Source organism: Tachypleus tridentatus, chromosome 8 (assembly GCF_004210375.1).
Source record: "Tachypleus tridentatus isolate NWPU-2018 chromosome 8, ASM421037v1, whole genome shotgun sequence".
NCBI lineage: Eukaryota > Metazoa > Arthropoda > Merostomata > Xiphosura > Limulidae > Tachypleus > Tachypleus tridentatus.
In genome coordinates this window covers 10568444-10580730 of record NC_134832.1, presented here as the reverse complement: position 1 = coordinate 10580730, position 12287 = coordinate 10568444, and the positions used below count along the sequence as shown (strand labels likewise).

At 30.8% G+C, this 12287-nt stretch overlaps 1 protein-coding gene across 8 annotated transcripts in view; it reads left to right on the top strand.

Moving 5' to 3' along the window:
- Nucleotides 1–12287, top strand: part of Lrrk (Leucine-rich repeat kinase) — a 297360-nt gene that overhangs the window by 261357 nt on the left and 23716 nt on the right. For all 8 annotated transcript variants that reach the window (XR_013032330.1, XR_013032331.1, XM_076517601.1 and 5 more), the window contains 3 exons: nt 7536–7628; nt 7929–8180; nt 9598–9852. Coding sequence is in view for 6 of the 8 variants with exons in the window: in XM_076517601.1 (XP_076373716.1) it covers nt 7536–7628; nt 7929–8180; nt 9598–9852 (600 nt within the window). In the remaining 2 variants the exon portion in view is untranslated. The remainder of the gene's footprint in view (nt 1–7535; nt 7629–7928; nt 8181–9597; nt 9853–12287) is intronic.

Genomic DNA, 12287 nt, shown 5'->3' with positions numbered 1-12287 from the left:
TGCCATATTGATGGTTCACTATGAAAAAATTAGTTTTGAGTTGATGTGGATACACATCACTTAAGAGGGAGCCACACAAATATTTAGTCTAAATTGCTTAAGTCACATAACATTATATTTTTATTATATTGACCTTCCAGTCATACATAGCTAACATTAATGTAACTTGCATTGACAGGGTTCACATACACTCATTAATTTATTTAGAAATATAAAACTGAATTTTAGTCTGTCTTGGCTGTGTTTTTTAGGAAACTAGTATTTTATAATATGCAGTCACATTTCAATTATTATACGTTATATATGTATGTAGGTTATTACCATGTAGAAATAAATTATTAAACTTAGTTTTTGTAAAATATAGAACAGTAAATAAAGAAGCAAAGCAAACAACTGTCTCTCTTAACTATAATGTTTGTACTTAGCTGCTACTTATTGTAGGCTGCTGAGCCTTTTATAATTTTACACATAGAAGATATGAAATGAAATAATTTTTTTTTAGATTTCATATATATGGTTGAATAACCAGAAAATCATAAATTGGTATATCAGTACTATAAAATACTACAGTAATTTATCAGTCTTAGTAACAAAAATGTGTTTAGGTCCTCCTTAAAATCTTGTTTAGAAAGAATGAGGTGGTTTTCTAACACATTAAAGTGACTGAGAAAATTACTAGAAGGACATTCTAAGCTGTCAGTTTGTCATTCATGTCATATATTGAAGTAAGTAAGCTGTGTTTCATTTAGCCATATGTTAGCAAAATGAGATATGAGATTCTTATTTTATATTCTAGTGTGACAATATTAATTATTTGATACCAAACATACTGACTTATGTTTATATTCATGAAATAGTAGTTCAGTAAAATTTTGAATGCAAATCAAGAAATGTGATGACATGGCCTTTGACCAGTCTCCTGTCTGAAAAGGTTTAAAATTACTATATTTTATGTATTAAAGAAACTTTGACAAAGAAAAATCTTTGAATTTGAACTGAACAGACAGACAAATACAGGTAAGTTCCTTTTTAAAGTATAAGGGGGAAAAACTAATTGGTACTTGAATGTCGGGGGAAAACTAATTGGTACTTGAACATAAGGTATCCTACATACTCTCAAAAACATCTGCATAAATATATAATTTTTATCACACTTACTATGTGTAACGAGCTTCTTTGCTTCACCAGTTAAAAACTACCAGGTTTTAACATTCTGTTAGCTAAGAGACTGTATATTCCTTGCACAGTGTTACCTAGGTTTTGGCCTTTTTATTAAAAAAACATATTCATTTTGTGAATTTTTGTATAAAAATATATTAACATAAATACAGAGACATATTCTGACATGTGTTGTATAACATTACAAGTATGGCTAATCTGCACATTACAGAAATAAAGAAATGTCTAATGTTCATGATAACTTCTGCAAACACGACTGAACACTTCTGAAAATGGGTCCACATTTAAATGGGATGTGAAGAATTAATGTGCACTAAGGAACACAAAACCAATTTGGTGTCACATTAAGGCTCTAATGAGTATACTTTGAGCAGGATATATGCAATAGTAAATTGTTAATGGTCAGTTAATACAAACCAAAACTTTTATCAACTTTACCTTACTACACACAATAGATACATTAATAATGCATATTTATGTCAATCCTGAAGTCTGTAGCATCAACATATCTGAAGTTATGAGATTGGAATGCCAGTTTTCAGACTTTGAGAAAAATATGTTTGAAAATTTAGCACAAGATTATCATTTTAAGTGTCTTTATTTAGGTTAGAAAATAAAAATATACCACATCCTTCAAATTCTGATATTTACACTTTTAATAATTCAAAATATGCTAAAAATGAATTGTAATGCTTTTTTGACATTTAAAGGATATATGTTATCTTCAGTGAATTATTCAAAATCTTCATGTGGGTGTTTTACACTTTATTGACTTTTTGCAGACAGAATATAGTCAGTCCTACCCTCCTCTTATCTGCTTCAATAACCAGATAATTTATATATTATTAGAAGCTTTCTAGCCAAATTAGATCAGTGGAATTCGTAGTCATTGTTTTATAAAAATAGTTTGTTGTGTACTTACAAATGGATACTACTAGGTCAAAGTATGCATGTCATAAACTTTTAACAGTTACTTTCAAAATTTAATTAAACCACTTTTTTCACAGTGGATGGAAATAAACTTGCATCAAAATGTAGTTTATAGTTCAAATTATAATATTATATGTTTTCATCTCTTTATCACATGATACTTTCTTGCTGCTGCTTATCCATTTTAGATTTTATTCCTACCCCTATAGAATATTTTGAGTTTGACACAATGTATACACTTACAGTAAATATTGCTAAGACATAATGTAAATTTATAAGCTCCAGTATCCTTAATTAACCGTGAAATAAACCAGATTGTCAAACCCAGGAGCCAAAGTCTCATATTCTGTTTGTTTTTTTAAATCTCAATAATTCTCTCTGAAATTATTTGTTGCATTACATATAACTAATATAAATACAAGATTATAATTTACTGCTTGTTCTAATGGCAGATTTTAAATTATTTGACCTACCTTGACAAGGTAATAGAATTATTTAACCCACTTATATAACTAAAAATATTCACATGTAACAGTGAGCAATCTTTAACTGTCAGTTGTTTGTAGAGTTGTGTCATGTTGAGTATTATTTGTGGTGAAATCATCATATTTTCTGGCTGAATGGAGAAAAAATATTTTCAAATGGATGCTTCCTACCTTTATTAACCTTGAGCAAAGTAACTGGGATATTATTATGGCTTGCTGTGTATTAGTTGCTCACAAAATATCTTAGTGCTCAGACAAGCTCTTAATGTATCTGATCTTTGGCCCTTCCCTAAGAGCAGATGCAAACAAGTATCCACAGCAGTGGCTGGATTTTGTAATAGTTGATGCACACAAATTTGCCCATGAGAAGTTGGGGAAGTGTCTTTATGTCTATAAAACTGTTACAAGAGTACAATAACAGATTGAAAATTCACAACCTTGTGACTATGGCTATGGTGCATGTTTGTTTCACATGAACAGTGCTCTTTGGTTGGACTGGTCCATAACTTGTATGTTGACTGCTAATACAAATGAATTAGTAGCTGCAGTGTATAAATAACCTGCACAAGTAGAAAGACATCTTGAAGCTGTAAATCATTGGTAAGTTTCTTGATAATTGATGGGCCAGGAACCAGAAGTGTATGAGCTTGTTGCCTCTGATGGTGTTGAGAGCATTGTCTCATAATTTTGACCTGGTGGATAAGGAAGAATGTGTTGTGACACATGCTGCCTATCCGTGAAAATATCTGTAGGGAATAATTTGAATGCTTTGACGTTTGACTGAAATGGCATTTTTTTGTCTTCTAAACGTTATGCATAATGAGCAGTTAGAACACTTGATTGATTAATAAATCTGCAACTGAAACAAAGTAATATTCCTTTTTTTCTGAGCTATGGAGTGGTTAAGTGTTTGTGAGCTGTTTTATTCAATAACTACTCAGTCTATCTAGTTTGGGCAGATGAAATTGTCAGACAAGGCCCTAGAACATTTATAGTTGGTTTTAGCTGTTAATGATAGATGGTAAGATTGGCATACTCTTAAACTAAAAGTTTGTGAAAGTCATTGCTTTCTGAATACTCAAAGTAACTTTTTTGATAAATTTCAGCAAATATGTGCCTGTACATTTTTCCAAAGTGACTTACATTTCAGTTGACACAAACTTTGTGCAAGATTATACTTATTCATATGGGATATCAATACTGGTATTCAAAAAATGAAGTCATAAAATTACACTGTAACACAATGTGAGAAACTGGATTAGACTCTATAAATCTTAGCTAAATATGTATAATATGTATAAAGTTGTTCTGACAACTAGATAATGGTACATATTTACTAATAAGAACTAAATATGGCAGAATTAATTTCAAACATTAAAATGAAATACAGAACTGGAATTAGTATACTGGAATGCAAACCTAGAATTTAGAAAAGCGTGATTAAAATAAACGTGATTTAAAACAGAATAAATATCAGCACATTGCAAGCTACAATGAATAATAGAAGATATAAAGTGAATTAATTACAAATGAATCTTATTCGAAACCAAAGTAGGCACAAGGTGATCATTAACCAGGAAATGGTATATAGGTTACAAGGTAAAATAACAAAACTGAACTTGAACAGTAATAAAAGAATAATGGAAGTCAATCAAGTAACTTGCTAGATATTTGTTCAACTCTTTCACAATAGGTAAGTAAAAATGCATAGTTACAAACTTTTAAAGAGGTGTATTCAAAATTTAATTAAACTATGTTATTATCATTGTATGTGTATAAACTTGGCATTAATTAATTGTAATTACTAAATCAAATTTCAATATTAGATGAAGTTTAAATCCTAAATTTTATACGAAAATGTTAAATAAACTCAATCTTCCCTGTATGAAAACTGTGACATTTACTCTTTAGGTCTTTTCTCTTCTCTGATTTACTGTCTACTATACCCTGAAGTATGGAATTTAACATAAGTTACTCACTATGATGTAGATATTACTAAAACATTTTAAGTATTATAGCTTTTAATATTATTTATTTATGGAGCCATAAACTGAAAAATCAGACCCACTTGCAATGCTCACCTGTTACATCCTCTTTAAAAAACTGCCAATAACTCTCTCTGGTGATCTGTACTATATTATTTATAACCCATAGAAAACCAGTGCCTTAATCTACCAAATTATGTATTTTGTTGTTTTGTTTCCTGTACAGAGAATTATCTATACTTCCTTCATTTCAAAACTTTTTCCCATGGTAGTAACATTGACAAGTTTAGCTGAATTTTTAAAGGATCTAATTACATAGGTAAAAACCCAGAGAAATTATGATAGTTACAGGACATTGTTTGCTTTGTGCAAGTTATTGTTCTGTTTTCTGAAGTGCATTACTTAGTTAAATATACTTATTTAGTGTAATATTACTGTTAATATAGATAAAAGTACCCTTAAGTTTCATTAACAGTTAACAGCAAAGAACAATAGGACCTGAGTTATTACTATATTTATTGCTTATCATTTATTTATAAAGTAACTAAAATGTAAAAATTAGAAACTTGTTAGATATGATTAAATAAGGTAAGATAATAAAAAATAAAAATTCTTCACAAGGTTTGTTCATGAGTATCCCATGCATTATGTAATTCAATAAAGTCATTTGAGCTACATGTTTGCCAAACAGTTTACAACATTGTGTGGCAGGATTATTAGTTAGACATGGTTAAAAGGGCAATAAAACAGGAAGATTGAATATAAACAGGTCTAGACTGTTATGAGTTTTAAGCTATTTGGAATAATTGTAGCTACATGTTAGAATTTGGAGTTATTCAAAGAAAAAGAGTGATATAGGTTTCATATTTTTTGTGGTGGCTACAGGGCTAGCTAGTCATATTGTCTGAATGGATACAGTATTATGGGTAAAGAAAATAAGAGATAAAAATAGAAAGTTTAACTTTAAAAAGCTGATATTTATTTAAGAGGTGTTACAAATTATACAAAACCAATTTGTCAATTTTCAGGTGAAGAAAAGTATTTTGAATGCTAGTATGATAATTGCTTTGCATTCTGAGCACTCAACAAATTAATTTCATATATTCATCAACAAATGTTTAGTAAAAATACTTAGTTGAAAATTTAATTTTTTGTGTACATAAGACCTGTAAGGTTGCAATCTTTTTTAATGAACTTAAAACATATTAAAAGTTATAGTATGAAAACTGATGGTTAGTTTTTGGTTACAAACTCATTCATAGTGAACTATTCCATATCATGATAATTAATAAACTATGCATTTTTGGGGGGTAAGGCAATAGTCTCCATAAATGTCTTATCTACTGTAGAAGTCAAACACCTTGTGACATATTTCTCACTGGCAATTCCATTAAAACTCTCCAAGATGATAGTAAGTGGCATTTCTTGTAGATTAACTAAGGAGTTGTTAATGCTCAAAATAAGACTTTTTTAGAATCAGAAGACCTGTCGTAAGATCACTGTATTTTGTTATCAGAAATGTTTCCAAAATGCATGTGCTTTCAGATTCAAATGGCTATTCTAGATAGCTATTGTTCAAAAATGGTGTGTTTTTTTTATTGTAAAAGTTAGGATTGCAAACAACAGGTCAATTTAGCCCAAGATTGGTGAGGAGTTAGAAGTATGGCTAATCAGACCATGATGCACCCTTTCCAGAGAAAAAGTTACTAATCCAGTAAGAATAGTAATTGTTTGTGAATTTAGTTATTTAATTTCAGTATCTGATGTGAGGAGTAATTTGCAGTTCTTACTTCTATGTCCACTGGAACCATTGCATTTCCTTAGTGGTTGAAGAAATTCATGTAAGAAAGTTAGAATGTTGTCATAGACGTGCCACATATTGGGATATGGGTAATGCAGTTTAATTTCTAGTGTGCCTTATAAATCTATTGTATTGGATATTTACAGATGCTTGATAGTACTTTTGTTTTAAAATGTTATTTTAATTTAGTTTATTATGTTTTACTATAATTAGTTTAAGTAATATCCTAAGCATTTTACTTTGAGTTTTAATCTGTTTTTGTTAAGTTTAGTTCTTAGAGCTTCTGTATGAATTTTTTTTTTACTTTATTTATGTAACAAATTTTATACTGTATAATGTACATGCAGTTTAAGGAATGGGCCTAATAAGTCCCTGAGATAACAAAATAAGAAATATGGTATTAGAAAACCTCCAAGTGCCAACCTTTTGTAACTAACATGTAGAACATACAACTATAATCAAGAAATATTTTTGTACTTTTATGTAGATCAGCTGCATTTAAATGATGCCCTTGGGAATAAGATATGGTTAGCCCAATCCTGCTCATGCCATGTTTACAGTAATCATTCAATATATTTTGCACTTGCCTGTCAAACATTTTTGTTGTCTACCTTTGATCTGTGCTCATACTGAAGTGGAATGATAGTGCACAGTTTTGCTCAGGCTAGTATTGCCATGAGATTAATTTCCTGTGAATATATTATGATAATGATAATTTATGTATTAGTAATGAAGGCTTGTGGGATACTACATTAAGACTACAGTGTGACATAATGTTATCACAATCTAGTTATTTATTGTTTGATGGAGAAGTGCTTCTTATGTGCTTTAATAGCCAATAAACTGAGATATTATATCAAAGGACAGACCATTATAATAGAGCAGTAAAATTTAGAGAAAGTGTTGAATAAAGATATCAAATGCCACATTTGTGTGTAAGGTTGTTTATGTTTGTTCGTATTTCAAAGTTCTTGCCTTGGTTTTATTTTAAATCACAGAATTTGTGGTATATTGATGTTAATAAGTAAATATTCATGTTGAGCTTATGATGTGCTTAATTTGAAATCTATAACAATGACATTTAAATCTACACAGATAATATTTATAGGAAAGTATATATATCTGGAGCATAAGTAATTCTCTTTTTTTTTTAAGGGTTCCAACTCTTATGTTGATGTTGCTATGAAAATGCTTCAACCAGTGGATCCAGGTTTTGGAGCTCGTCATTCTGATTTAATTGTGTATAAGGTATTGTACAATTATAAGGAAAAAAAGATATTCGAGTTTCATAAAATGTGATCAAAATTCATGTATAATGGAATCTGTTTTGTCACTATCAATCACCTCATATGTATAGTGAAGACACAGTTATATTTTATAAACATTTATTTTTAAATGCTGTTAGCTTTATTAGCTATGTAGATAACTGAGTTTAGTTTCACATCATCTATGTTGAAAACGTTTATAATGCAGAGCAAGTCAATTCTGAATAATAATCTCCCTCTTGTTATTTGGATCATTATACTAAAGTGTGACTTTTCTTGTTAGGCTGCCTGGAACAAATGGCAGAGGGATCCTATTCAGTATTCATGTAAAGCCTACTGTACAGCTCGACAAGAACTGAACATCCTACTCACACTTCGTCACCCACATATTGTCCCTTTGGTAGGAGTGTGCACCAAACCATTGGCCCTTATTCTACAGCTGGCACCACAAGGAGCCTTGGATGTTGTACTGAAGGACTACAGACGGTCAGGAGCTCGACTGGATTTATTTGTTTTACAGAAGATTATAGTGCAGGTATTATATGATAATTGAAACTTTGCTGCATATTTTTTCTTTTGTTACTTAAAAGTAATAAGATGTTAACTGCAAATTAATATTTTTGCAGTTAGTTTACACTTTATCAACAGGTACATCTTTAAATATTGTGTTACATTTAAAATTTAAAACACATTTACTATTAATGCATGTGAATGAAGTTAACATCATGATGCATGTTATGATTCATAGTTTTATGTTAACTTAGTTTTAAGTCATTAATTTGAAATAAACTCTTAAAAAAGTACTCAAAGATTCAGTTTTATATTACCACATGACCCATAATCTGTAAAATACTTTACTTTGGCACACTCTATCTTCAATAAATATATAATGCCAGTTGTGTAGGTGTATATCTAGACAATAACACATTTACTTAACCTTTTGACAAACACATTTCAAAGTAGTCTGGATGAATAAAGTTGAAACAAGTAATAAATTTAGTCAACATCTGACTCGTGTCATGCTTACCTTCAGTAGATTTATTTGAGCTCTACAGCCTACATTAGAAAAAAACTCATTTTATGCAACAATCCAATAATAGTTATTTTGAAATTGGCATGCAGCTTTCATTATGGAGTAAATGTAAATACCTGTATGTGATGCTTGATTATCAATAGGCCTTAGGATTGTTTCTCACCTAAATATGTTGTAGGTAGATATACAATATTTAGGATTTACTTTTATATTTTAGTTAATTATATATTATTTACGTTTTAAAATAAATAATTGAAAGGATTAAACTTTTTAATTATTCATAATACTTTTTTATCAGTTCTTAGGGTTTGCAATATAGCATCGACTTATGTTAGGTAATAATAAGGGACAAGAAAGAAAATAAAATAATTAACTATATGTGAAAAGAAAGACATGAAATTATGAACATAACAAAAATATTTTACAAAACATTAGAAGGTATATATTTTTTCTCTCATAATTTTAATATTTTCATTGCATTGATAATAATAGCTAATTAATATGGTAGGTAAAATGAAAAAAATAAAATATTCATTTAAGAGGTTTTAGAAATTTTGTAAATGAAATAAGTAAACTGTAAGATTATGAATAGAATTTTTTATACTTGAAATGGAAATCACATCAACATTTTTAAGAGTTTGAGTGTAAGTAACTATAATAGATAAGTAACATATTTTTAGTAAAAACACTTAATTAAAATAATTTCATTCTTTGTGTACAAGATACTCATGATCTTTAACAAAATCTTGCCAGTTTTGAGGGGATACCTTAATAAATCACAGAATTACAGTGTGGTTTATTGCACAAATGAAATTCCTGATACTGTGTTCTCACTATAAGTTTTCTGAGCCTGTTGTGAAAGAGTTGAACACCATAGTGAAAGCTACTGAAACAAAATTGTATAATTTGTTTTTTACAGATTGCCAAGGCTCTAGAATATCTTCATCAACAACATATCATCTACAGGGATCTAAAGTCAGAAAATGTATTGGTGTGGGAACTTCCACCTCCGTTTCACCCATCACACCTTAGAACTGCTGTAGAGGTGAAACTTGCTGACTATGGTATCAGTCGCTCTACACTTCCAACAGGCACTAAGGGGTTTGGTGGTACAGAGGGTTTCATGGCTCCAGAAATTATGAAATACAATGGAGAAGAAGAATACACAGAAAAGGTTTGAGCTTGTTATTTTATCTTTTAAATGTGTTATGTCCATCAATATAATTCTGTTTAAAATATATTAAATGTTATTGTTTAATATTACTTATTTACATTACGAGGGCTGTTCAAAAAATACTCGGACTGACGTCATAAAACAAAATGTACTTTATTTAGAAGTTACAGGTCTGGGACCCCTTCAAAGTACTCTCCTCCCCAACGCACACACTTATCCCAACGGTGTTTCCACTTGTTGAAACAGTCCTGGTACGCTTCTTTTGTAATGTCCTCCAGCTCCTTCGTCGCATTTGCCTTAATCTCGGGAATCGTCTCAAATCTTCTTCCTTTCAAGGGTCTTTTGAGTTTGGGGAACAAGAACAAATCGCAAGGAGCAAGGTCAGGTGAGTAGGGGGGTGGAGAAGAACAGTGATCGAGTGTTTGGCCAAAAACTCACAAGTTTTGAGGCACAAATTTTGCAGCACCAGGGTGTTGATTTTGTCGACGTGTGGGTCGTCAGTTGACTTGGAAGGACATCCAGGACACTCATCATCTTCAATGGACTGTAGACCATCCTTAAAACATTCATGCCACTTGAAACATGCCGTACGCTTCATAGCAACATCACCATAAGCCGTGTTAAGCATAGCAAAAGTTTCAGTTGCAGATTTTCCAAGTTTAACACAAAATTTCACAGCAAGTCGTTGTTCCTTCAGGTCATTCATTCTGAAATCCGCCAAACGAAAAAAATCGCACTTCACTTAAAACCGCATAGCTAATACACAAATGAAGATATCTGCAATCAGGAAATGGTGTCGTAATCAGCTGATCTGTGCGAACCTAGTGACACCAAGCGAATTCCCCTGGAACCAACTGGAGCCGCACAATTCAAACAGTCCGCGTATTTTTTGAACAGACCTCGTATAGCTTCTAATAAGTGGTATTTTAGTTAATTGTCATTACACAGAAAATGAGAGAAAATAGTTTGAACTCATAATTGTTTCTTTAAAATATGGTGTGTATCCAGCTACTCAACCAAAAGTTAGCAGTTATATTGTATGCAAGAGTGCTGTTTCAAATATAATAAATATAAATTTGACTTCCTCTACATGAATTCCAACAAAAATTTTGATCAAGTGTCATACTTTTTTCCATAAAAGTATCAAAGAGAGTTGCTGATTCAGTTTATCAGCTGAAAAACAAAGCATTTTATCTTGAAGCATCTGGACTTAAGGACAATGAGCTGCTTTGTCATCTAAAGCTTCGTAATAAGATTTTTGTTAAGGTTGCTCAATAATGTCCTGAACTTTTACAGGGAAGTTATTGCTGTGGCTGGCATATTAGTATTAAAGAAGAAGAAATTCTTTCAAAGATGAAAGAATAGGAGATTATGGATGTCTGTTTAATTTTTTTTTTTTATGAGAAAGAACAGCAAAAATAGCTCATTGGGCTTTTTCCTTACCTTATTTTCTTGGCATTGTAAGGTTTCAACTGACAGCATTTTGGCCATTCCAAGACTTTTTGACATGACTTTCCAGTTTGTGATAGTTATTATAGAAACAATTGTAGTAGTACCTTTTGTACCTCTATTCCTTGTTGTGATAACTGTCAGTGCTCATGCCCTTCTTAATTCCATATCATGTCTCAAGTGAAAAGATCAGAAGGAAATGCAATGCAACATCAGTTACAGTGACATACACAATCTGATTTCAACAGTATTGAAGCAGAATCATGCTTTATTTGTGTTTTCTTCTATATTTGTTGGGATGCAAAAGATAAATTTTACCCATGTCCAAATCTTGTTTGTCTGTGTCAGAACTCTGCATTTCTTCATGGACTGCTGCAGAGGGGAGAAATCTATTTTCATCTTTTTCTCTTTGATTGCATGCAGGATTCTTGGACACTTAAGTTCATCCTGTCTGGCAACAAGTGAAAACTATTGTGGTAATACAAATTATTTCTGAAAATAGGACTGTCAGATATTTGTACAATGGAAATCAAATGACTTGCCAAAGACAAAATAGTGGAAGTGAAAAGAATAAACTACCTAAAGGTTCCTCTCCTTGATCTACCTAGAGAGCTAAGTGAAAATGGACTCTTTTCTTTAATTAATCCATTAATTTTTCTTTGCTGATGAATATGATAAGAAAGTTATGATAAATTTATATTATTCTGTTTATATCTCCATACAATAAATGCTTTTGTAACTTAGTTTTAATATTTGTCAGTTTAATTAAGTGTGCATGGAGAGGTTGTACAATTGGCATGTGGATGTATCTTTGCTTATTAACCAGTGTATTTCCTCTTACATGAAGAAAACATCCATAAATGCTATAACTATTGGTGAGCATTTTTCAGCTGTTTAGTGCACATCTGCATATGAAATTTCAAAATTTAAGCAAGAATAATAAATTTAACTGTTTTATTTCCACAGTGTTTAAAATATTTGAGAAT